Source organism: Lissotriton vulgaris, chromosome 6, assembly GCF_964263255.1.
Source record: "Lissotriton vulgaris chromosome 6, aLisVul1.2, whole genome shotgun sequence".
In the NCBI taxonomy this organism is placed as follows: Eukaryota; Metazoa; Chordata; class Amphibia; order Caudata; family Salamandridae; genus Lissotriton; species Lissotriton vulgaris.
In genome coordinates this window covers 332,727,018-332,754,336 of record NC_141694.1, presented here as the reverse complement: position 1 = coordinate 332,754,336, position 27,319 = coordinate 332,727,018, and the positions used below count along the sequence as shown (strand labels likewise).

The window sequence follows — 27,319 nt, the reverse complement described above, 5'->3', positions numbered from 1 at the left end:
ATGTTTTGTTTAGTCTCCCGCTGTACAAACGTGACAGAAGCAAGTGGCTGCACCCCCCCCCCCACCCCCCCCGGCATTGGCGGAATCCTGGCTTCCATTATTACCCCCTGCTGTTCGTATCCTCAACTCTGATCTGAGCAGGCTAATGGCTTTCTGCTGAGCAGATTCTTATCAGCAATGGGAGTGATTAGGAAACATTTATGTGCCCTGGACACGCCGTATTAAGCGAACCTGCAACCCTTTATCATCCCGGGCTGAAAAGCCTGGACGAAGCCATGATAACTGGTTTTCATATGTCGAACGTTTCCTAAAACCGACGCAGATCTGTTGCGATCATATTTTCTTGGCCCCATTCTTATTTATTTTTGTTTAATATAGATCCGTTTTATTGTACTTTCACTTTAATAATACTGTCCGGGACATTTCGTTGGTTATGCACTGAACACTGTGTGAGGAGGCATCACATGTGATTAGCTTGCCCTATTCTGCCTAGTAGGAGGGTCATGCCGTGGTTTTGACTTTTTATCTTGTTGTTTTAACTTTGTCATTTTGGAGAACATTGTCGACCTGTAATAATGTCTTTTATGTATATCGCTTTTATGATCCTCGCTCCTAGTTACCGAAATGTGTTGACGGGCTTAATCTTCCCGTCCTTTCTGACGCAATGACGACATCCCTGGAACTTTGCGTCCGGAGTGAAGGGACGTATTTTGCACATTGGACAACCATCAGCGGCTTCAATGAAGACATAAAAGAAACGGAGACTAGGGTGTCTGAGATGACACTCATACAAGATTTTAAATACCAAACGGTCTATCAAATTAAGACCTGCTAGAGGGTCACTCTCACTCGCCACAAAAGAGAAGGGTTGTCATGCATGATCAAAAGGCAAGGGGATTCCTGAGTATCTGCACGCTTTCTATAAAATCGGTCTCCAGTAAGGACGTGCTTCAGATATAACGCCATTACTATTCCTCCCCAACAAGTGTTTGTTCACTTTGGTGGAACAGGCACTGCTGCACCACGTTAGAAACGGACACCTTCTTCAGGTGCGTGGGCAAGCGAGAAACAGCAGAGTCCGCACTTATAAAAAGCCTGCGAGGGAAGTCCCACTAATCGACAGTTCTCGTTGTCTTGCATGACCGAGGTAAATAAAAAAAAAAATCTTCCGCGGAAATCTAATTAATCTGGGGAAGTGTGAAGACTTAAATGTAAGGGAAATCCAATGTAATTTAAAGCACTAAGTCCATTCACTTAAGTGACCACGCGGTGGCGCTAGCCGCTTTCTGTGAAAAACAGTTCACGATGCTAGTCCGGAAATAGTAAAACAACATTATAACAATCGGGGTGAAATGGGAGTAAAGTAATGCCACTGTTCTTTTGAATTTCCTCGCCTCAACTGAAGTAATTGTTCACATGCTGACTGACGCATAAGAATAATAACGAACATTAGCAATGCCAACAGGCTCTCCACAACACAAAAAACGTCAACCAAACATATAAAACAAGACTAAACAAAATAAAGGAGTGGTTCACCAGCTAGGCACTTAAGTTAACGCATTTTGATTGGCTGAGCACGTGACCAGGCAGCACAAGACTGCCGTGGACTGAAGTGGCTGTCCCACTGCCCCATGCTGTGGTGGGCAGATGCAAACTCTGAATAACCCCTTAACTAACGGATGAAGGGGGCTGTCCTAAATACCCTGTCGGTATCTATAGATGCATGTATTTCTATCGAGCTTCTTTTGGAAAACACGAATCAGGCACAGATAAAGCAGTCTCTAGGCCAGACATAAAAGGGGTGAATATCCTTCATTTTACCGTTTCCCACTCACTTTACTGCTTGTACGTTTGTAGCTATTCTCACAAGGACAACCCCTTGTCTGCCCACGTGGACTAGGGTCAATGCGCTTTATATACAAAACAGTATCCACCGTGGGACTTTTTTCAAATGATGTGCTGGCAAACCTCTAGTATCAATCCTGGGAAGCCCACCATTAAATGTTACTACTCCAACTCAACAGATGGTACCTACACACTCTGTTGTATTATGTGCGTAGGAACGACCTGTTGAGTTGTGGTAGTAACACTGAATGGTGGGCTTCCCCGGATTGATACTAGAGGTTTGCCAGCACATCTTTTGAAAAAGAGTCCCACGGTGGACAATGTGTTTTGTATATAAAGTACGTTTGTAGCAGCAGGGTTTACGAAAGAGCTTAAAATACCTACCTGGTTGTAGAGAAAAGGACAAAAACATTTTCTCAGCATGCACGATTCGAAGGCTTAAAGTTGTCATGCTCTAGTAAATACCCTACAACCAACTAATTCATAATGCTCCCTTTGGGCTGCTAATAATGATTATAGAACTGAAGCACCAAAGGACCTCTGCTGGGTGGAGGGTACTAAAACAAACACACATGTATGCAATAGCATTGGTATTTTACTTTTTTTGCTTTTCCTAATCCAAGGCACACACTGAAATGTTACTTCACAAGCAGCAAGTGCAGTAAAATAAATGCACCGTGTTGGTGACAGAAATCCAAATAAGTGCACACATTGGACCACCAGTGTAGTAACTATGCTTGGCTGCCAACTAAAGAAAACCCAAACTATAAGCTAACTTTGTTCCTATTTATACCCAAATGTTCTATTTGTACCTACCCCAATCTATGTAGAATAAGTGAGAAAGTCCCTGCCACCCAAGCAGAAAACTATCCCCAACATATATAAATGGACTGCTAATAATAATAATAATTGTAATAACAATAATGCCAATGGCTTGGTTCATACATATCGCTAAATACCAAAGTTAAGTAACGGATCTTACTATAACCGGCTGGGATTCAAACTTGTGTCCGTCTCATCAAGCTCCTAACTCGTGGGAAGCGGCTTGCCAGGTCATACGGGGCCGACAGTCCACCTATGTGTAACCGAAAGCCACCACTGGGATAGAAGCCAAGCTGCTAAAGGGATGTCTGCTGGTGGTATTCAGAGGGATCACGGACCTCACCAGGTCTCAAAACAAGAGGCTTCTCAAGAGCGGGATTTAAACAGCACTGCTCGTCGCTGCCTGCCATCCTGACCCTTCTATTGCAGGTCTAGTTGCAGTAATGGCCAATCATGGTGTTTGGCAGCAATGGGGGTGGCTTTTTCAGACCTCAATGATTAACGCCTTCTATTTTTCTTAACAAATAATGACAATTATTTATAGGCATGACGTTCACCTCACCTCATTTCTTTCATCCACGTCCTTATACTTTTCAAGAAGTAATTTCAATGCAGGGACGTTGTCATCTTCGACAAAGGTCAGCAAACTCTGAGAAACTAAGCTCGCCATCTTCTTCTGCAATGAGAGCTACTGCAATAGCAGCAGACACCTATAAACACAAACAAAGGACATCGAAACGTAAGTTAACAAAGACATAGGCAGTAATGCTGCTACACTTGTTTATCTTTTAAGAACATAAAAAAAATTCTTCCAACCATCCCTTTTGATTTACAGAAATCAGTAATAACTACATTAGTCCTTTCCGAGATTGATCACTGCAATGCCCTTTATATGGGCAAACAAAATAAGCACATAAAGAAATTGCAGACACTTCAAAAGGCAGCAGCTCGTCTTCTGATGAAATTCCTAAATACAGATAGCCTTCCAAACCACCGAGTAGCTTCACTGGCTTCCAGTTAGGAAAAGAGCAGCTTTCAAAGTGCTTTGTTTGGCATACACAGCACTTAACGATTCAGGCCCACTCTACTTGAGAAAGGTATTCTATGGTATGTACCCCAAAGATCCTACGTTATGACTCTCCCAAATTAGTGGAGAGAACTAAAATTAGGAAAGCATCTTGGGGAGGAAGACGTCGTTCAGATGCCACCATTAAACTGGAATACGCCACGCCATCCCTGTACCTCAAAGCTCTACCAACCCTTTTAAATTCAGGAAACAACTTAATAACATGGCTCTTTTCACAAAGCCTGAATCTTTAGTGCCATCTTTTACTCCTCCACACATGTTTTCTCCTTTCAGTGTATACGGACGCTAGCGCCAAGAAGTCTTTGGCAATGCAGTGCTATATAAACTATCAATATTACTGGTAAAGGATACGTGGGCGTCCGAAGGGGGGGGCAAGGAGGGGCGCTTGCCCCTCCCCCTGGAGCACCCCTCCTTGCCCCCCCCCCCTGCGGACGCCCATGAAAACCGTGACTTTAAGACTCTCTTTCCTCTCCTTTCTTTTATTTGCTTCCCTGTGAAATGGATCCAAAAAAGAAAGACGCTTTTGCTGGAAATGTCGTATTTTTCTGACATTTTAATTCCAAAGTGCAGCATTGGGAATAAAAGGCTACAAATATGAAAAATAGATAAATAACTAAATAAAGTAAGACAGAGTGGTAGCAAACTGATTTTATTCACACCAAAAAACATTAGCGACACTTTTACAGAGTTTGCCAGTGAAGCGCTATTTTTGTTTTCTTGTCTTTGTTTTCCCTGGACTTGGAACTAGTGCACCAATCCTGGAGGTACTGCAATGTGTGGATTGGACAACCAAATGTGTGCTGACGCTCTGCGTCCAGGGATGTGTTCTTTTTACCATACAGCTTATGTTTTGTAAAGATATAAGCAATGGCCATTGAAATGGGTCCATTCAGGGCCCTGTAATCGTGTCCTTAACTTTTCAGGCAAAATCACTCACTGATTTCTGAATAGTGAGTGTAAAAGCATTAAGGTAACCATGTTGTTCCTGCTTACATTTCCCATGGTTTGCTAAATGTTGCATTCCCTATTAGTGTTTGCTTTTTCCAGGATGTTGTTACTTTTTTTTTTTTGTAGGCCGCATATTGCTCTTGTCTAGTGCGTTGTTTAAATTGAGCCGCATCCAGGTGTTTATAGCGGGCAACAATTGGGTTGCAGTTGAAGACAGTGGAAGTTTTTCTCAGTGGGGCAGTACGGTGTTCAGTGGGGGAGAGGATGTGGCACTATGGTCAGGGCAGCTGAATTTGGAAATGGGAACCAGGTTCAGCCTTAATAACCAGTCCACCAGACCACTCTCCTGCGAAAGCACAATCACATGCTAGACCTTAGAAGGCTTCGCAACACCTTAGAAGCCCTGGTGTCTTCGCACCAGCAGGTGGACCCTAGTGTAGTTTAACCTTCAAGGCTTGTCCAGCACTATCCATACTGAAGTTCACCTCCAGTCTTGTGAGCAGAACTTTGAAGCAGCACGCCCTAGAACAATAGTGACTCTGTCACAGAACGCTTGAGAAGGGCCAGCTCTAGGGTGGTGCAACCATTGTGACCGCACCGGGTGCTGACTTTAGGTGGTGGCATCATGTTTGCAAGTATATTATGGTTTTAAAAATGCTTGCTGCCTCCTTCCTGACCTCCAGCAATTTTCGGCAACAATAAAAATATCATGATGACTCTGGTGATTAATGTTCTTCCTAGAGAGAGATCAGAATTTTGTCTAGTAGAAGTTTGACTCATGGGAAGGTAGCTCAGAGGGTTAATGTACCGGCTGCAAAGAACATGTGCCATGCAGATCACAAAGTGCACATAATGTAAATAGGTCAGTGGGTACTGCTTTTGTCAGAGAGATCCTTTTGCTACTTGCAGTTTATAAGTTAAAATCCTAACTTAGAACAGTGAGCTATTATTAACTGTCATCTAAGAGCTGCATACAAACTGCAAGGTATAAATGAGAGCGTTATGTCCCCCCCCCTCCCAGTCTTTGATTATCCTAATGTCTCAAAAAGTGCTCTTTTGGACAGAAATCAATTCTGATTATTAAGGAGAACCCCCAACCATGGTATAATGTTTTAAATTCCGGGTATTGTGTTTCTCCAGACCAATCACTATAAAACTATACAGGCTACTAGTATGGTTGTCATATGACTCCTACACCTTGTAGTCGTTAGTCTTATGTAACATTTACTATACAGTGATTTACATACATATTGATTGTCTCTGTGTAATGTGTGTGATGTAAAGTGCTCTGACACCCTACACTGGTATGAGTGGTGCTGTAAATCAAATTAAATGCATCTGAGAGAGAGAGTGGTTATGGAGACTTGGGGGAGCACAGTTAAAGGGTGTTAGTGAGGGAATCCATGGCAGAGGTGGTCATGGGGGGGTGGGGTGGGGGGGGGGCACTAACAAACATTAATGCAACCAATGTGTATCCATTGGTTGATTAAACTGGGCAGTGAAATGCCAAACAAATACTAAAAATTGGGATGTCTGCGCATTCTGGCCACACCTCTGGCTCCACCCACAGATCAAATCCTTGGGTTATTCCCGCCCTCTGATTCTCCGCCCACGGTTCTCCTACTTTTTTCCCCCACTTCGACCACTGTGTAAGACTCAGCATCCCTGGACCTGTGATGTGCCGCCGCTGCGGGCGCCGCATGTGCCACACATTTACAGTGCAGGGCTTCCGCATAAGGGAGCTGACCCTTATTTTATCCCTAAACATGTGCAAGTTGTCAGTTTGACATTGACTACACGTAGAGGGACTCTAGGTTTCTTTTAAAAAATATAGCTAACATTTGGACCTATACATTTTATTTTGTATAAATTAATTGAATGTGTGTAAAATTTTGCAATGCCCTGGAAATTCTAGTAAAGGGAGCACCCATTGGCGAACCACTAGCGTGTGTGATTGCTGTATTATTTATTACTGATTTTGACGTTGTGCTTTAACTTTGGATAGTATTTATCATGAATTCCAGTGCCAAGAAGCCAATATTGGTAAATATGTGCGCTACAAATAATCCATAACATACACTGTGCATACAGTATATTTAATCTGGTGCTTTAACACCTTGGCTGCTAATGGTTTTCCCTTCCTGTGCTGATTGATTGATGAATTCCATTGTTCATGACGAGCTCAGCTCGTCATAAGCACAGCTCCACTGTGCCTCATGACGAGCTGAGCTCGTCATGAGCATGGAAGGGGTTAATCATAGGCTGTTTTAAAGTATTCGGTGCTGAAGACAGCCTTGATTGGTGTTGGATCGAGTACCTGGAAGTGTGCACACCTAGCAGACAGAGATAAAGCAGCTTGTCAGAAAGTTTAGCATTTTCCCTACAGGCGGTGTTTGTTGGCCTGTGGCAGGTTCAGTCACATGTTCAGGATTCCGGTCATTTAATTGAGTCTATCCCAGTTCTGCGCCCCAGTGTTTCTCGTGCCCCACCTGGCACACATCAAGTCGGAGGATGGTGATGACGTTCGAGTATTGTGAAAATACACCCAAAAAAACGCATAAAAATTACAATTTGATCGCCATTTTCTTTTTGGGTGAAATTAAAAGGGGCTTCTGCTGAGAACCACCGATGAATACTGGCCCATTCGGCCAAGCAGGTGCAGGTTACATTTCGGCTATTTAAAGGATGCACACACAGCTCCTGCTCATGCCACACGCTTTGATTGCCCGTACACTTATCTCACTCGTTTTGCACTGATGCACAGGAATAGACATCATCTCCCCCCTTTACAAACAGCATCGTTTATACTCTTGTGACCGCATGGGTTACTGAGACTCCTGTGTCAGCCATCTATCTATTCGTGTAAACACAAACACACCTGTGTGCAAGAAAACCTATTAGTACTTTCAACAGCAGATGGCGCTCTTGCATCAGCATTTTATTCCTCACAGTCGAATAGCCAAATCCAGGACCTTTAAACCAAATTAACATAAGTGTTTTGTCCGTCGGGAAGGGTGGAGTACACTCAGTTACGTCATGTTACTTACTGTGTTATTTATACTGTCCAAAGATCGCCAATTGGTGGGCTTCTTGGTGCTTTTGCGGACGGTAGTATGCTTATTTGAATCATCGAAGGATATTTCCTACTGGGGAGATTACTGCTGAGCCACACTTGATTTGATGTGCGTGGGTGAAGGGCGAGGATTAGCACAAAGGGCGGGGGGGTAAGTGGGTACCCGCGTCTTTGTACCCTCTGAATGACCTGGGTCAACTGATCATGGCTTATCAAGAGTTAGGTTTAGATATGCATTTCTCTATTATATATATTTTTTTATTGAACAAAAAAATCTTGGTACCTAGGCGAGACAGAGCGGTGTTGGCCTATAAAATAGAAAAACAACACTAGAAAGTGGTTAAAACAATGTGTCTGACTGACAAAATAAAACATAAAACAATGTGCCTCGCTGTTGCTATTAAACATTAGAATGCAATTGGGCCAGCCACAAGCACACATACCAGAAAAAAACAGCTAGTTTGTGGTACTAATTAAACCCAATATGGCTCCCCGTGCACTGCACTGCAGACGTGACGCGACTTATTAACGCATGACCATCGACTGTGTGACCTTGTAAATACTCCTTAAAAAGTTTAGCCTAAAACAACTTCTGTGATACAAAAATATTGGTTAGAAGACGCACCTAGTGCGAAGGCTTCCGGGGTTCTCAATTACTGTTTACTTGTACTGATCACCCTCCAGTATCACAGCAGTCCAAGGGCGTATTCTGACGCAGCTCACATTCCCATCTGTGAACGTGTTCCAGAGACCTGGCGCTCCACCAGCTAACCAAACACTGAGCATGCAAAGCATATATTAGACGAAACGATCCAGTACTCAAGAACAGTTCATGCAGGCAGACATGGCACATAATGGGACAGAAACCATCTCAACACTTCCAAACTCACTGACTTGCTTCGCTCGATTACTGGAAAGCCATGGTCTGCCTAAGTCTTAACCCCTGCATCCTTCCAATTCAAAAGTAATAAATATCTTTACCCTCCCTCATCCACTACACCCAAATAATTACAATCAACACTCCTTTACGCCTAAATCAAATTTCACTCTAGCTGCTCTGCCACCTCGGCTTACAACCCTTGGGCTTAGATCAACAGTCAGCTTCATTCTGGAATCTTCAACTAGTAGGGCCCTGGAACTTCATCATGCCCGCTTGTGGTATCCATCCGTCAATACCTCAACACATCAAACTTTATATCAACATAGGACAGTTGTCATCTAAGATTCTACTTGGGGAACAATAAATACTAGATCAGCCGTACACTTCAGACTATAATTAAAAAGCAGAAAGAATGAATCCTTCATCTCATGGAATATGACTCACACCCACATGTAGAAGCATGGTTTCCTGACACTGTCCTGGAAGGCTTTTCTACTAAACCTCAACACTGCACCAAGCCCACTGGATTCCATATGGCTTTGCAAATCTTCTTCAGGACACAAATCCCCCCCCCCCCCCCCCCCAAAACCATAATCAGAATGGTACCAAATACAATTGATAAGGAACATAAAGCCCAGCTTTCCCAACCAAGTGTTCATATCGAAGTACAAGCCACTGCTCTAGCTTACCAGAGGACTGAAAAGACAAACAGACTGCTCCCAGCTTTTTTGGGGGAGAATGTGGTAAAAGAGGTAGTAAAAGTTTTTATTCGAGAAATAAAGGGGAAAATGTTTTTGAACATTTGGCTGCCCTTCCCAATGGGGTAGGATGATATACTATAAACATTCCACAAATGAGTAATACGCAACTTTAAAATTCCAGAAATGTTCTAATAACATTTGCAAATCTGCACAAGAGGTTCATTACATTTTTCATTTTTTTCTTCTTTTGTAAAGCACAGCATTCACCCAAAGGTACCTTGGCTTTACAATCTTGAAAGATAGCCCATGCAGTGTCAAAGTAAAGTGGGTGCTACCTCAATTACTGAACTGGGAAAAGCAGTATCTCCGGAATTTTTCTGAAAATGGTTAACGATGGTTCCTTGTATAAATACAAGGACACCTTCCTCCAAAGTCTGGTGGCTGCATCTGAAAAAGCCATGCCACCCATTGTGACCAGACAAATCTTTTGGGTATTGCATAAAGGTGACATCCCTGACATTACCATTCATTTGGGGTTTTAAAAACAAAATCTTCCAGACAAAGGGCTGGATTGAAAATTGTTGAATTATTTACACACAAGGCATAAAGATTTGAACATAATTCTTTGGGTCTGTAAAAGCCCAATTCTACATTTTCATAAATATCGCATTTATTAGTAAAATGTCATTTACATTGTTGAATAACGTGCATATTATTTCTATACTTTGTAGAAGGTGACCACATCGAGCCACTGTGAGCAGCACCCGAGTTAACATGCTATATGTTAGCCTTATTTTGTTCTCATTTTTAATGTCGCAATTTACACGTTTAAGGCTAAGAGGCCGAGACATTTCATTTCCGTTTGTTTTGCACGTTATGTGTTTTTTCACTGCAGCTGCTGTCTTTTTTTTCAGATGCGTTTACCTAGCTAGAGAAATGTTTATTGTTATATATTAGATATCTGATAGTGAGGTTCTTATCAAAACAAGAAGATGATGCCAGGGTGGAGGAGGGACTCGTGGGAACAGCACGCTGTACCCAACAGTCTGTACAGTGCAACAATTCAAGGGCTACTGGGTTGCCATGAGAAAGAGGGGAGTTTACCTGCTCCCAGAGTTTGAAGTAATAAGATTGTCTCCTGAGAGTGAGAACAAGAGGTAATTTTGTAAACTAGTGCCCTGCTGAATAATATTAGTGGGTGCTCCTTAAAGTAGAACGGTGAGACTCACGGAATTTGAACAGAGAAGACCCTTCTCGTCTCTGCAGAGCTCCGCTTCCAAAGTGCAAAAGCCTAATGCCTAAGCATTCACATTCTGTTATCATTTGGTTTTCTGAAGCTGACACCTTACCTTATTTGCCTAACCATATTCCCTTTCCTGATTTACAACTGCTTATTTTAGATTAGGAGTTTCCTTTAAGGAACATACTTTTTGGATTTTTTCAGATTCTTTGTTTAGTTCTTGTTAATGTTGTATTTTTCCTTAACATGAAATACCAGTTCCTGTACCATTTAAACTTGTAATAATGATACTTAAATCTGAATACTTAATGGATTAATGACCTTGACTAAAATGTTAAATAAATCTTTTTAAAACTTACTACAATTCTCTTTGTTATTTCCTGTGGAGTGCCATTGGTCTTCACTATTTAGTGAAATGTATGTACATAATTGCTCCTAAATCTCTCCATGACGACAAAAAAAGATCCCTATGATGATTACACAGGATGTTTGAGATTTATGAATCCACGCTCCATCAGGTGATAGAAAGCCAGTGCAGTGCGGTCAAAGCTGGTTTTATTCAAGCCCATTTTTAAATATGTAGCACTGGTCTAAGTGCAGTATTTTAACCAATTTGAAGCTTTTGTACCGGTTTTTCCGGCAGTGTAAGTTAAAGGGCATAGCAATTATCAAGTCTTGCAGAAATAAATGCACTGACAATCTGAATTTTCTCCTCTATAGTGAAAAGACCGATTATTCGCTTCAGTGACCGAAGCTGGAAGAAACCAGATTTCACTACCGAATTAACTTGTGCCTCCATATTAAGAACGGAGTCAAATAGTATGTTCAGATATTTGACAAGATGCACTATATTGTGCTTCTGATAAAGCAACAAAACCTGAAATGAGAAATACCAACTGATGAAAAGTGGTAAACCTTTCAATTTCCCCACCGTTTCATTTGAGCTGATCCTGTATCACCCACTACATACAGCAGTACAGAGTTTCAGCCTTTATATTGGGTGGCCCGTCAATTGAAAAGGTAATCTGGGTGTCAACAGCATAAATGAGTAAAGCGAATGCCAAAGACTGCATTAATGACGCCAGCAGAGCCATATATAAACAGTAAATGGGAAGTACTTGGGACCCATCTTTAAAGCATCGTGCCCATTGACAAAACATTTTGAATCCCAACCAGGACAAATCCACCAGGCGACTTGGTACCATCTGAGGTCAATGATATCAAAAGCTGCAGGGCAAACAGATCTGAATAAATCAGAGCTACAGGCACATCCTGATCTGCACATCAGCGTGGGGCATTTCATACTGCTGGTACAACTTCTACCATGCTCCAGCACGAAGCCTGCCTGCATAGGATGTAAAATAGTTTGTATGTCAACAAGCAAGGACAGTTGGTTGAAAGTGTAGCTCCGGTAAATAAGGATATGATGAAATTGCCCAGTGGTTCTCAATGCAGGTATTTTTAGTAGTGGTACAGTCTGCGATTTTTTCAGGTCATCTGGTATACAGCTAGAAATTAAAGGAGTTAATAATAGCCTGCAAAGGAGCCTGTGCTACAAATAACAACGTTTGTGCAGTTTTGTTTGAATTAAGCCAAGACCGGAGTTAGAGGCTTTGCTGCTCTTTATCAGAGAGGTTTATTCTCCATTTAACAAAGTAAAGTGGCTCTGGTAGTTTTCAAACTTCAGAAAATACCTGAAATGTTGTCCGATATAGAGATGTGCACGGGATTAGACATTAAGAGGTCTCTTGTGGGATGAACCTTCTTGCTTTGAAAATATATTATAATTTTAAAACTCTGTTGTGAATTGGAAAAAAGTGTAACAATGGGTTCAGGTGGTGTCTTAAAACTCCTATTGCACTTTTACACTTTTCTTTGTGAATCGAACTCATAATATGTTCTCTTGCAATTCAGGCTCTCCTGGAAACATGTTCTCTGTGAAGTACTCAGATGCCTTCTGAAGTTCTACTGAAATATACCTGCAATAATCTATTGTATTGTAATCTATATAGCGTTTACTACCCCGGACGAGGCACCAAAGCACTTTTTTGGCGAGAAGCACGCTACTCCGGAACCGATAAAGGATCAGTGGTGAACTAATATAGTGAAATATCAAAGTAATTTGAGTGGTGGATATGTTAGTGAGTGATTTGGATTCAGAAGGATAGTGAAGGGATAGAATAGGGGTGAAGGTTTCCATTTGTATAGCGCTGCTACCCCTGATGGGGTTTTGTAGCGCTTTTTCGGCGAGTAGCACGCTACTCCGGAACCCATAAAGGGTTAGTGGTAAATTAATATTGTGAAATATGAAAGTAATTTGAGCGGTGGTTATGTTAGTTATTGGGATTGGGAAGGATAGCGGAGGGATAGAATACGTTTTGCATTTATATAGTGCTTGCTACCCGTGATGGGGTGTTGAAGCGCTTATTTGGCGAGAAGCAAGCTACTCCGGAACCCATAAAGGATTAGTGGTGGATTAGTAGAGCGAAATATGAAATTAATTTGAGAGGTGGATATGTTAGTCTGTTATGATTAATATGTATGGACAATGCACAGACACACTTCTGAAGACCATTTCTTTGCATGATGCTATCTTAACAAATGCAAAAAATACAAATCCAGGAAATATTCAAGCCCTCAGCAGACGCGGATTATAAGGCAGTACTTGTACTAGTGGAAACACCCCTTACTGTCTTTTAACAAACAATTCATTACATGTATTCACACATATTCACAATAACTTAAACTCGGTCTACAAGTCAATGATTCTGGAAAATGCTGCAGATACTTCGCTATTTGCAAGGTTAGCCTCCGACTATAAATGACAAGCCTAAGGAAGAGGCTCAGAGATCACAATATTCTCTGATAAAGAGCAATGCAGTCAAAAATATCCAACATGGTCACTCTTACTGTGATAGGTGAATATAGGCAAAGGTATTTAGGGTAAGCAAAACACTTGTGCTCACTGCCCAGGCACTGCGATCCGCAGATATATGTAGAAGAGACAACTTAAAGGGAGAGTGGGCAGGAGGGGATGGGCGAGGCGGGCTGAGCTTTAAGGCACAAGCCTGGACATATGTGACACTTGACCAGAAGTGAAGGAGTGTCTGGCAGTGGAAGCACTGAAAAAGGACGACTGAGGAGACTGTGAAAGAGAGCAGTGTAACAGGTGGGGATTAGTTGTAGAAGACACTTCAAGAAAGGGAGGAACTGGGCACTGTCAGAGGAAATAAGGTGGTAAAGTGGCCAGTGGCAGCAGGTGCTCTGAAAGTGGTGCAGCTTGCCAATGAAATGAATAACCCACAATGTCTATAGCGGTTCAGAAATGTTCTTAACGCCTTTGAACGCGAAAAAACAAAAAAATTCGGGTTACGTAATGCATCATAGACTAACATTTTTACATAAATTGGCTAGAAAACCATAAACTCTGTAAGGTCCCCAATAAAATATTCTAGTATTTTCATGATGTTCCAACTACACTTCAAGCTCTGCGCGAGTTGCAAGCTTGCCCCCCGTGAGACAACTTTGAGGACATAGCCACACAAGTTAATTTTTCAGTACAACTTTCCTAAAAACATTTTTTTTTTAAATGACCCCAGGGTCAGATGGTCTACCTACTGAGTTTTTAATCAGACTTATGCGGATCTTTGGTCTCACAGTTGACCATATTGTACTTGCAAGGTCACTAACAGGGAAGATGGTCTGCCACAACATGAAAGGCCTGGCAGACAGAGTTATTGCCAAAGTCACAGTGGGATCCTATGGACATGGTCCTTTACAGGCCTTTCTCCAGATGAGCCTAGATTATAGGATTCTGTTCAAAGTCTCACTGAAATGACCGTACTCACTCTTATTTGTCCTGATACAGAAATATCAGAAGCGTTTCATACCTACACACAATACCTCATCAAATATCAGAAGGTTGCTACTCTTTGAGGAAGAGATTGACGGTTCAGAGGTCCAGAATAGGATGAAGACCTTTGTTCTTTTTAGGTATAAGAAAGCAGCGGGAATAACAACCACGGTCTACTTCTGATAACGGAACCCTTTCTATAGCCTCCTTGGTCAAGAGTGCTGTAACTTCTCCTAGGAGCAAGATAAGATGATCCTTTGTCAGCCGTTCTTGAGATAGCAGTAAAGGGGGAGGGAAGGACTGGAAAGGGAGGGAGTAACCCCTCTGAATAATCTGCAAGACCCATTTGTCCGATGTTATGGACTGCAAGGAGAGGAGAGGATGTTGGATTCTCCCTCCAATTGGACACCCATGGTCTTGCAGAACCAAACTGGGAGGACCTTGAGCCTATAGCTGCCGGGAGTTTGTGGCGGACGACTTCTGGCTACCATTCCCATGCAGTTGGAAAGCACTGCGTCCACATCTTTGCACAACCTGGGAAGTCTGTGCAGGAATGTAGTTGGGGTATGGCTGACGCAGTTGAAAGTCACTTCCACTGCCAAGAAAGGGGCGAACAGCAGACTGTGGCGAGGTGTCACAGAGAAGCCCAATGACCTGGCTGTAGTCTGCGAGTCCTTGAAGTGCTCCAACGCAGAGTCTGCATTCTCTCCGAAGAGACGAGTTCCATCGAAGTGCATGTCCACAAGGTTGGCCAGGATATCCCCCAAGGCAGATGTTCTCAGCCAGGAATGGCGCTGCAAGGCAACCATCAACGAAACCGCTCTGCCCAGCGAGTCGGTCGCATCCAGACCACATCCAATGGTGAACTTAGCTGCATCCCTCCCATCTTGCAACGCTTCGGAGAGCACGAACCGGGCCTTCTCCAGGACCTGTGGCAGCACTTGCGCAACCGTTTTCCATAAGGAATGCGAGTAACTGCATAAAAGGCATGTGGTGTTCACCGACCGCAATGCTAGGCTGGCAGAAGAAAACATCTTCTTCTCAAGTGCTTCCAGACAATTTGGATTCCCTGTCCAGAGGGGGCGGAAGGGAAAGTGCCTTGGGAGGTTGAGGCTTGAATTACCAAGCTCTCAGGGGTAGGATGTTGGCTGAGAAACCTTGGATCACCCGGGGCAGAGCGATGGCCGTATGCTATTGGCCTGTTCACAGAAGCTCATGTGCTAGCCTTGGACCAACTGCCTAGAAGGACATCTGTCAGTGCTACATTGAAGGGTAAAAGGGGTTCGGATGAGGAAGCCCCAGGCTGAATCATTTCAGTCAAGAGGTTAGTCTTTACCAGCACAGGGGACAGCTCCAGGTCAAACACCACCACTGCCTTCTTCACCATCATAGCATAAGACACTCCCTAGCTACAGTTGGTAGAGAGAGCATGCCAGCATATGGATAGGTGTTCATTCCACTAGTTTACGCAAGGTCCTCACACCAGTACAATTTCTCACCAAGTGTCTAACTGCTGTTCTATAAGCTCTAGTGATCCCTCCTACTCTCCTCCCATGCATGTAACCTCCTCTCAGACAACAACCTAGAATTCCTGGGCTCTGTCGGCACAATTATTGGCCTCAATCGATGCTGTTTCAACTCCGAATCGTTGGGAATTAGAATGGGGCTGGCGCCGTCGATGGGGCTTGTGACACCAGGAGCATCGACTCTTTGACAGGCGCCAGGGAAGGTTGTGTTGGCATGACCAGCATCAGTCCAAATCTCGGAACGGATCCATAAGACTCCGCCGGAGCAGATGCCAGAGCCATCGGCGCGGCACCTGATGGAGCCACTTCAGATCCCCCGGGGCCTGGAGGTGCACCGGAGGGGTCGACCCGCTCAAATACTCAGTGCCAGGCCTCCTAATGTACATATTTGAGCGGGGGTCGCTCCGGCTCCCGTAAATGGGGGGAGGCAAGGAGTCGGATCTTGCAACAGCTCCGCAGACCCGTGCTTGGAACGATGTTCCTCACTCGTCTTGTTAATCCTCAACAGATGAGGTGAAGTCGAAGTCTGTCTAGACTTCTTCTTCTCGTGATTCTTTCCAGAGTGTCCAGAGGACCTTGAGTGCATTGAAGACGACTTGGGGCTCCTGGAGTGATTCCGCAACCTTCTATTCCTTGATCGGGACTGAGATCTCCTAGGAATCTCGCTAGATGGTGCCGACTGCCGGGCCGCAAGCAGCTTCACAGACCACTCCCACAAACCCTTTGGTGCCATGGCTCGGCACTCGTGGTTGCGCTCGAGACACCATAAGCACAAAAGGTGCGGATAGTTAACCAACATGGTATCCTATGTTTCTAGAGGTCACCCCTCAACACCAAAATCTTCGACAAAACATTGAAAAAAGTATGTCAAAAAGAGACAGAGGGGTAGCTCTTCTCCGGATCAGCGCTAATTGGCGCGGAACGAAAATAAATAATGTTTGCGTGCCTGGGTGGCCCCTATATAGGTGATTGCAAAGTCACATCCAGCACCGCTAATGCCATGCGGAACAGAACGGAGCCACCCGATGGCACGCAGGGGTTCTGCTCATGCTAAAGTTTCTGGATCCAATCTGACGCCTGGGAAATTCAAAGGTGAAGAATCCAGGGAGAAGTCTATATCAGATACATTAAAAAAAACACTTTCCTTAAAAATGTCTAACAAGCCATTGATACACACATCACAACCAAGAAGTAGGAGTATTGAAGAGTACGCTATAGGTTTAAGTGGTAAACATAGGTTGTTTGAAAAAGCACCCTCACCCACAATTTTGTGTCATGCTTCATCATTGGGCCTGCTAAACAACACCCCTGCGCAGACCAACGCCAGAAGTGGAGCAAAAGGGAGGGGGAAGACGATACAAACATATAATAATGAGGATTCAAAAGAACTTTTTTTAACTGATAATCACTCATAATTACTTGTGTCTATATAGTCATAAAGATATGAAAGAGTTAAGTGTGTATATAGAGCTGAAAACACAAATTGCACTCTCCGTGATAGTGCGAGCTATTCACAAACAGTATTTATGTTGGGTTACCATACAAACGTTTTATAGTATACCGATTGTCATGCACGTTGTGCAGCATGGAGATACTAAGAAACTGGTACAAGAAGCGGTTAACTGGGTACTTTAAACCAACAGTAAGTTGCATACTGTCTCGAACAGGCAACTGTTACATCCAGACACAGATTATGTAAACTTGACTCATCCAATCAAAGGAGAAAGACCAGCTAGAAGCATAAGAACCCTGCCCGATCCAAAGACATTCCCTATGATAAATTATGCGGTCCTGTTATTATGTATGTTGGTGGTTTTACATAGCTCATAAAATGTAAAATAGGATTTTCATTAACATGATACAATATTTGGTTATTTTTATTCTTTTAACTTTAGCATCATTTGTATTGCTGGAATGTGTGCTATTATAATGACTATTCCAACACACATCCTACAATAGGTTAGTGTTGTAAGAAATAAGGACCTTGTGTACAAAGGTATTTTGTGGCTGCACAGCTTGCGATTCAGAAAATCACAGGGGTTGTCACCACAAAATGCCATTTTGCTATTTACAAAAGTACTTTCAAGAGTCAGAAAAGTCATCCTGACTTGAAAAAGGGGCTTTGCGACCATCTCTGTAAATAGGACAGGGTGCGAAAGGGCGCTACCGTTCCATTAGGAATTTTGGAGAGGAATCTATCAAAGGGGTGGGGGGGTATAAGAAAAAGGGGTAAACTGTCCCAGTGGCACATCTTCTCCTTTTGGAGTCAAGACGGTGGCCTGGTAGGAGAAAGCAGTCATCCTCTGGACCACTGCTTGCTTTGCTGGACCACTGCTTGCTTTGCTGAATGTCTTCCCAAACCAGAAACTTTTTTCCCTTAAATAACAGCACAGGTCTGTTTAATGGACACGACCTACTATTTTAAAACTGCCTCTCGTTTGGGAATACATATGAAGGGAAGGGATGGAAGACTGCTGCCTCTTGCAGGCCTCCATCACTTTATTTGGTGCCATTTACAGGCAGTAGCAAACTTACTATTCATTAGGCAGGTTGTTTTGCAACCCCATACCAATGTACAATTTGTGATGCAACCTATTAATACGTTGCAAATTCCATTATACGTCGAAAACCAGTTGGTGTGCAAATTGAACAGTCCTGCCTTATGAAAGGGAACAGTACATCAGGCTCCAAGTGAGGCTATTGACTATTGTGTTAGGTAGGGTATAGCTATGAATAAATTATTAGAAGTCCAACGGAAGTCCAGGTGGATAAAGTGTGATTTATTTTTCTTTTACGGAACTCTAAATGGGCTAATCCTCAACGTGCAAACTAGGGATGTGAACTATATCAAATAAAGAAGTGATGTATGCAGAATATGAATGTAAATTGGCATTCTTAAATAGTCCTCTCAATACATAGTTGATCTGTTAAATAGCTTGGCTTTAGACTCCTCTTGATGGCTAATTGATTGTTTTGATGATGTAGTGTAGTTCCTAGTTTCCCACTAGGCCCTGCGCATTGGAATAACATAAACAGTAGTATCGACGTAGAAGTGCGGTTCTTCCAGGCCTCTACTGACTATGCTAAACTTAATTGGGTTTGTTACCAACTAGCTCAGAGGTCACTGGAAACTTTCTTCTCTGCATAGGAAGTGATCAGCTTCCCTGGCACAGACAAGAAGGGATTCAGTTTTCCAACAACCGTGCAACATGACAACTTTGCTCCTCAGATCAAGAGTCAATCTCTAGGGTCGTGTGAAACAATAGACAGGTATTTCACTCAGTCAGATTAGTGCAGATTACTTTCACAATATGTAGAGAATAGAGAGACGGGCGTTTGTCAATAAAGGGTTAACATTTATTGAACAGTCTTTCTTCTCGTACAAGAGAAATGTATTGCCACAATTGCAAGACTTGTTATTATAAAAAGTACGTACAGTAAGATAAGTATTGCGAGATAATACTGTAAAAGCATTGATATGGTTTCTTAGCCATACAATGGTTTAAAAGTAATAAAACATATATACAGTCATATATACATTAGGCTAAAATACTCAACTGGTGCTTCTAACTAAGCCTACCCCGGTGTGCCTGACCTAAGCCTAACACGTAGGAGGGGAGTAAGTAAGTAGCTTTAAGTTAAGTTGGTTTTGCCAAGGTTTGCTTCAAGAATTCTCACTAAGGGTTTAGTCAACACCATACCTCTGAATAGAATGATGGAGGTCTGGTATCTCCTTCAGGGGGTCTCGGTATTCCAGTCACCCGCAAGGGTACACCAGAAACGCTGGAGCTGGATTTCTCAGCAGGAGAAAGGCAGCGTCTCTCTTCAGCGCGTCGAGGAGGAGGAGGGGGGACAGCGTCCGCGGGCAGTTGGCATCTGCTGGGCTTCTTCGCAGAGGGACGGCTGTTCAGCTCCTAAGCTCACCACACCATCGTTCGCGCCTTAGCAGCGATAATGGTATCAGTAGCTTCACCACCAACGGGACAGCAGCATCAGCGTACTGCATACAGCATACAACAGCAATGGGACACCAGCAATTGCTTAAGGCAACGTTGGTAGTATTTATACCTGAAAGGTGCCTTGTTTGACGCAAGTTTGCTGGACATAAGACGTCAATTAAAGATGTCACTAGGAAGTGATAGCTATCAGTTGCTCATTAGAGTTCCATTACTAATCAAAACACAGCAAGCGGGGATTTCCAGGTTTGCTGAGTTTTTATCTTGTTGAAGAACTCGGAGTGTTAATCTAGGAATATCAGATAGTGACTTCTGCTCTGTCATTGCACTAATTGGTTGCAAAGGAAGTGGCAGCGAACTATTCTGGAATGTGGCTCTGTTCGTGTGAGGCCAGAGATGACTTTCTGAATATCGCACTTGAACGGTTATGCCAATATAGGGAATAAATGGATTTATAGCCGAATAGGGGCATAAGGTCACAGTATCGATCAGGAACCTAGATAAACACGCAACACCCACTCCACGGGTTCATGTCAATCAAATTACTAAAACTAGAGCAATAAGATGCATGTGTAACATTGTCCACCCCAAAATACATATATGCATTCGAAATAGGCGTATAATGTAATACGTGAAATTTAGGTACTGTACGTTTTTGAAGCATAGAAATCATTCAAAAATTATTGCATATGAAATCAATGAACGATTATGCAAAAGGAATTACACATGAAATATCTCTGAAACAGAAGAAGGGCGAGATAAATCATCACATATAAATGCATTGCAATAAATGTGCTAGAGGCTGATGTAAGTTATTATGTCTCTAGATGTGTGTAGAAATAGAAGTTTGAAGCTTCTGTTCTCTAAGAATAGTTTTTACCTTAAGCAAAGAATTGTTCGTGCCAAAAAAAGGGTCAATATTAAAAAATGCTCAATTCAAAAGAATTAATGCTTGAACGGGGAAAAATAGAGTTCCAACGCTTTTAGCAGTTTTTGTTGTTCAAAACTGAAGGCCGAATTCAGAGTTCATGGGAACGCTGTGTGTCGGGAAAGCTTCTTGAAAGTTATTGTTTCTGTTCGGATGAGAACATCGTATCAGACAGGCTCTCAAAGAATTGGTCTACAAAATCAGGTGACAGTTCAACCAAATTCGATAGTGCTGTAACTTGGCAGGTGTGAGAATGATTGCTGTCATCATAGTCTGGGTCAGCAATGCTCTCAGATCGTTGTACCTGGATGATGTTGCTTTTGTCACTCGCTCCACTGTTACCACTTGGTTGTAGCACAGGAGTCTCCACGAATGCCGTCATCAGGATTGGTAGCCGCTGGGGACAATACAATGCGTGAGCCGTTATTGGACTGAGCAAAGTATCGAAGGACGTTAGTTATCCTGTCCCGGTAGCGCATTGCTAGGATTGTCTCTTCCATTCCCATGGGAGCTATGTCTGAGTTTCGGCTTGCCATAACGAAGCAGGAGGGTCAAAAATAAAATCCCTGCTACAAGTCCCAAAAATAAAAATAGGGGTATGCCGCCAAAAACAGAGTGGACAAAATTAGGAATGATTCCCAGAATTGCTTGAAAAGGTGTTAGCAGTCCCGTAAAAATCGTCTTAAATATGCCTGGGATGCCTGTAGCACTAGACATGTTAAGGAGTTGGCTAAGCATTTCTACGAAATGCACGGGGCAATTTGTTGATAAAAGTTCATGAACTTCAGTAGCTGTCCTTGCAACTAGAAGATCATACGTCTCTTTTGATGACGTTATAGGCACTGTTGTCTGCAAAAGCACAGACTTCATTTTGCTTAAAGTATCAATTCGTATAGAATAGAGATTCAGACGAGGCCAGATGGGAGTCACTGTGTCTGCAGGCCCACTCGGAAACAATGCCTGCATACAACATTTGACCAAGGATGTTACGCTTACTAGATAACTTTTCCCTGGCACAAGGCCACAACATCTGTGATCCGTTCTAAGAATGTAACTCCCGTTTGCAAGTTGCATAAAGAAGGGCTCTATCTGAGTTGCAGGTGTGACTAGCTGGTGGCATGAAAGGTTATTAGAATTTCCATCACAAGCTCCGTGTAAATTAATACCCTGACACAAAAGTGTACCGCTCAGTGAATGTTTACAGTTGTCACCACTAAGAAATACATTTTTGTCGCTGTCACTATAGCAAGAATGTGTGTATGGTAATTTCCATTCTAATTTTACATAACCTTTACCCAACCGCTCATACTGGCCAGTAGGTATGTACTCAAGGCACTTTTTAAATCGGAAAGTTGTTATCGGAATAGTGATAATTCCGTGTATTATCCATTCAATGACAGGACTTTCTGACATTGTCAATGGTAATCTCTCAAGTTTTTCGATGCTCAGGATTGTTTAGTCTGCTCCTTTCTGTGCCAAACTGATTTGTTTATCAGTAAGGTTAGAAATGGAAAATAATGACGTTGTGTTGATTAAACGCCAAGGCACATAGCCTGAACGAAGATTTTGCAGCGTCCAGCCCAATTGTACAATAGAACGTAATTGAGATTGGCCATGTTGTAACATTAGCAAGTCTCTGTCTATCACATCAAAGGCAGAGGATACAATATTGTCCAACGAATATATTCTGGAGGACAGAGTCATTAACCCATTGTCCACTACAGAAAGTGATTTTTCCAAATTAATACGATCAATTTCTCGTATTTTTTCTGCTGTTTCAATTTGTGTGACTTTCCAAGCCTCGTTGTACGCAGCATAGATACTGGTCGCTATGAAACGCTTTTGACGCTGTTTGCGTGGTCCAAGAATGAAATCGCGCAAATCAGCACCATCTTTTAGTAAAGACAAGTGTTGCTTAATTTCAGCCAGTGTGGATGATGTTAGCCATTCAAGGCAGAGTTTCCCTACACTGTATGTTGTTATTATCCCTGGATGTTGTCTCTGGGAGTATCTAGGGTCTAGTCTGGTCATTGTTAACCCCTGTGTTTTGTTCAGGAATCTATCTTGACAGTTGTTTGTGTCAGTAGGCCAGATTAACCACTTTTTCCAATCAGGATGTGTTCTGTTAAAATGTAAAATTTGTGATACGTCTAACTCAATATCTGTAGTTGCATTATCAGGTATTGGCTTTGGAATAGACGGTTTTTTAAGGTCTTTGAACTTAGCTATGCCAAGACAAGATGTTTGGTGTATTGTGTCATTTAAAAACATCATTTGTTCTGGTATCATGCAGGTTCTGAATAGTGCTTCAAGGCCTTGTACCTGCCAATCTTTTGTACCCCAAATTGTTTTCGTTTCAATGTTATTTTTCCAATAATCAAAACCAAATGTCATCATTTTGTCATAAAATGCTTCTGAATATATCAATTTAGAATTTGTCAGCATTGTTTTCATTCCTGTTTTATCTAACAGTTTGTAATAAAACGTTTCTGCATCACTGGTGTTAAACCCTGAGAAGTACTTGAATTTCTCAGAAAATGCTTTAGAACTGCTTTTAGGTGGTGTAGCACAATGTTCCCATTGATTACACATAAAAACATTTCTAGGCTGTGCACATTTATGCAAATCGTGATCACCATAATGTGTGTAGCAGAATAATTGCTCATAACTAGATGAACCTTGTAAATAATCATGATCTGTGAATCTAGCTGACATTACTAGTCCCAATCATCAGAGAATGTACTAGGTTTTACAAAGTCACTTAAGGAAACCTTCAGTTGATGAGGATACTTCAGGATTTCGACCGGACCATATATCTCATAGTCAGTTTTCTCCCATACTACCCCACCAGGTATTGGAATTGCTGTGACATTTACTGTTGACAGTTCTCTTTTCTTCACGTGAGATGATCTGTGTGGTTTGAGGACTAGGTTGATGTTCTGACTTGCTGTGTCCATTGTACTATATTTTCCCTCAATGAATTTTCCCAAACAAAGTACCATGATGAGCCAAAGCAGGAGGAAAAATACACCTAGACCGAACCAGAACTCTAACCAAGGTGAAATAAGGTAGATTTCCTTCAGTTGATGAAAGAGTTCCGTTGCTTTTTCTTTAAAAGTCTTTTTTGTTTCTGGCATCACTTCGGGGTCGTTTTGATCTTCAGAGAAGTTGTCGAAGTTGATGAAATAACCAGAGGCAGTTCTGTCAATTGTTGGGATTGGATTTTCAATCTGTCTCTTAGTAGCATTTTCCAATGCCACATTATTGTAGACTGGTGTTTCTTGACGAACTGTTTCAATCTGTGTCTCAAGAGGCACGAGTTCCATGGCATTATTGCATAGTCCTTCACTGTGCACTGCAGGCTGATCGAATGTGATTAGTCTTTCAGTTTGAACCTCTTGGATTGTTGCAAGTTTGGGTATTTTGTTGTTTTTTGGAAGTCCACTGGGCCTACTGTTGATTATAGGCCACATGCTTGTGGTTTTACCAGGTCGATGGACACGACTCTGTTCTCCTTTTTACCAGCAAGGGGCGGTAGTACTACTGATCTTGTTCCGGTGACTGCCAAGACAGGTACTGCTTTTCTGTAAGAAGGCCCAAATTCCTTCTTCACCGCGATCTTTTCTCTGACTAGATCCCCAATCTTTGGAATCCAGACAGGCCTTGCTGGGGCCGTTGCTTGTGGTGCCTCGTCAGTGGTAGATGGCTGTTGCTTTAACTTTATGTTGCTTAAGGATTTTCTTGTTTCATTCAGTTCCTTGTAAAACAGCCAAACGATCCTTTACATCAAAGTCTCTTGTTTTTTCTTGTACCACTGACATTTGACTATCGAGTTCCTGAATGTTCATTCTAATTCCGAACAATAGTTCGTATGGGCTGAAACCTTTTAGAGAATTTCTTGGCAAGTTATTAAGACTAGTCTGGACACTTATTAAATGTTTGACCCACCCAGCGCCTGAACCTAATACCTTCGCTGTTATAGATCGCTTTATGTCTCGGTTTTTTCTTTCAACCACACTATTCCCTTCGGGGTGTGACGGACAAGAATACCGCAACCCAATTCCCATGCTGGCTATGGCCTCCTTATAAGCTCGAGAGCTAAAAGCAGGACCCTGGTCAGAACGGAACGTGGTAATTGCGTATGTGCCGATAAAGACTCGCAGATCTTTTATAACCGTTCTAGCGTCAGCCGAGCGCTGGAGGCCACATTTTTTAAGTGTGTTTAGCCTTAACTGTGTACAATGGGACGCGCTTCTTTTCTTTGATTGCGCAGATAGACCGCCTTATGCTGTCTATCAGGGTTCCTGAAACTACACTGGCCTGTTCATTACTGCGATCTCTGTTGCAGTTTTCACAATTTTGAGCAAAACATTGAATATCTATGCTCATTCCTGGCCACCAGTACTCTGATTGTAATTCTTTCAGAGAATCCTTAATTGTTTGGTGTCTCAGACCCAACCCCATGTGTGCTTCCAGTAAGAGGAAGCCCCTCCTGCTCCTGTTTGGAATTACTCTGTCCCCCACTCCAGGGATTCGAGCAAAAGGAACGGAGTTTGCATCGATTATGTATGCATAATTGAGTGGATAGTTCACGGGCAGTGCTGCACAGTCGCCTTTTACGGTCGTTTTTACTGCCAGCATGGTTTCCCCGTCTATGTATTTTTCTGTACGCTTTTTTTGTGGCTACGGAAGCCGGTTTAGTTGCTTCCGCTATGGCTGTATTAGCCAATGAATTCCCTGCAACGTGAACGCCATCACGTTGAAGACTCTGTGCGTGAATCACGTGAGTCTTTTGTAGTTCTTTGTGTAAAATAGCTACCTGTTTCCAGAGCAATATATGCTTTATTGTGGCACCTGTGTCATCTTTGTAATCGTTTTCAATCCATCTCTGCAGTTTATTATTGTAAGAGTTGACGCAAAAATGAGAATCGCACACGATAAGTGTCGGGAATTCACGTTCTGCATTTTCGAGCGCCATCTTTAAAGATCTGATCTCAGTTCTCTGAACCGAACAGTTTCTTACAGATTCAGTTTTTATTACTTTCGGTCTGAATTTACCGCACAGCCAACGACCTTTAATAATCGCACAGGCTGCATTGTAGGATTTGCTCTCTACATTAAAATGCTGTACAAAACTATCTGTATAGATTATACAGGCGTATTGTGGGAGAGGCAGAAGTTCGATTGGCAGAGGATATTCTTCTTCATATTCTAAATCATTCAGTTCTTCGAATTGCGGGGTGAAATAGTATTTCACATCTTCCGCTCCTAGAGAATCTACTGGGCTGAATAGCGCCTCGAAGGCGGATTCCGCTGTGAGGATATTAATCCGTTTGCCGTGTGCTAGTTCTCGTTCATTTGCTAATGCAATTTGCACTGCTTTCACAGTTCTTTCTGTGTGACTGAATGTTTTTTCTGCTTGTGTGTACAAGTGAGATTTAATTGAAATTGGTACCTTTTCTCCCTCATTAGAGGTTAGGTACGTGAATCCGCATCTTCCTGGGATGACTCTGATTACAAGATCGCGTGTATCTAATTTAGTTTTTGCTAACATGTCTGTTTGCAGTGATCTCAAAATTTCTGTGTGTTTTTGAGTCCAATTGATTAGTTTGAAATCAGGTTTAATTAGTTCGTAGAGAGGTTTAACCCTCTCTGCGTAATTTAGAATGTAAGTTCTTCCGAAATTCAGAAAACCTAGTATGGATTGTAAATTCTTCAGAGTTTTTGGAGCTTGGAGTACAGCGCACTTCTCTAAGAAGTTGTCCGCTAGGCTTTTTCCTTCACTTGATAATTCGTACCCTAAAAATAGTACTGTCAGATGGGCAATTCGGGACTTTTTAAAGTTGAATTTGTAACCCTCTGCCGCGGACCCAAGTATAATGGTGTTCACTCTTTTCAAGTGAGTATCCAAGTCGTCGTCTGTGAGATAGATATCATCTACGTAAGATAATGCCTCATCATCATATATTTGTAGTAACTCTGTTACTCTAGCTGAGAATAGTCCTGGGCTGTTCTTGAACCCCTGTGGGAGTCGACAGAATTTTTTCTGTGACCCAAATGCTGAGAAAGCGGTCAAATATCTGCTTTCCGGTGCAATGTTTTGACAAAAGAAACCATTAGATATGTCTAATGTCGTTTTATATTTTTTTCTAACTATGTTATTCATTAGGGCTGCACTATGCGAGTTTTGTACTGCAAATGTTTTGCAACATGTATTAAGGTGTCTGTAGTCTAAAACTAGACGATATGAATTGTCTGGCTTGGAGACAGGAAACAAAGGATTGTTCATTTGAGAGGTGCATGTTTCAATCACCCCCTGGTATTCAAGTTGATCTAAGATCTCCCTGACTTGTTTTTTAGCTTCTTGCTTAATGGTATACTGCCGTTGGGCAGTTGGTTCACTTTTTAATTGGATTTTGTGAGGAGTTGAGTCCTCATCCCATCCTACATGATTTTTATA

General features: G+C 42.4%; 1 protein-coding gene across 5 annotated transcripts in view; it reads right to left on the bottom strand.

The window, feature by feature from the left end:
• Positions 1-27,319, bottom strand: part of KIDINS220 (kinase D interacting substrate 220) — a 942,023-nt gene that overhangs the window by 820,084 nt on the left and 94,620 nt on the right. For all 5 annotated transcript variants that reach the window (XM_086926367.1, XM_086926369.1, XM_086926371.1 and 2 more), the window contains exon 2: positions 3,230-3,377. In XM_086926367.1, the coding sequence (XP_086782493.1) occupies positions 3,230-3,337 (108 nt within the window). In that variant the 5' untranslated portion in view covers positions 3,338-3,377. The remainder of the gene's footprint in view (positions 1-3,229; positions 3,378-27,319) is intronic.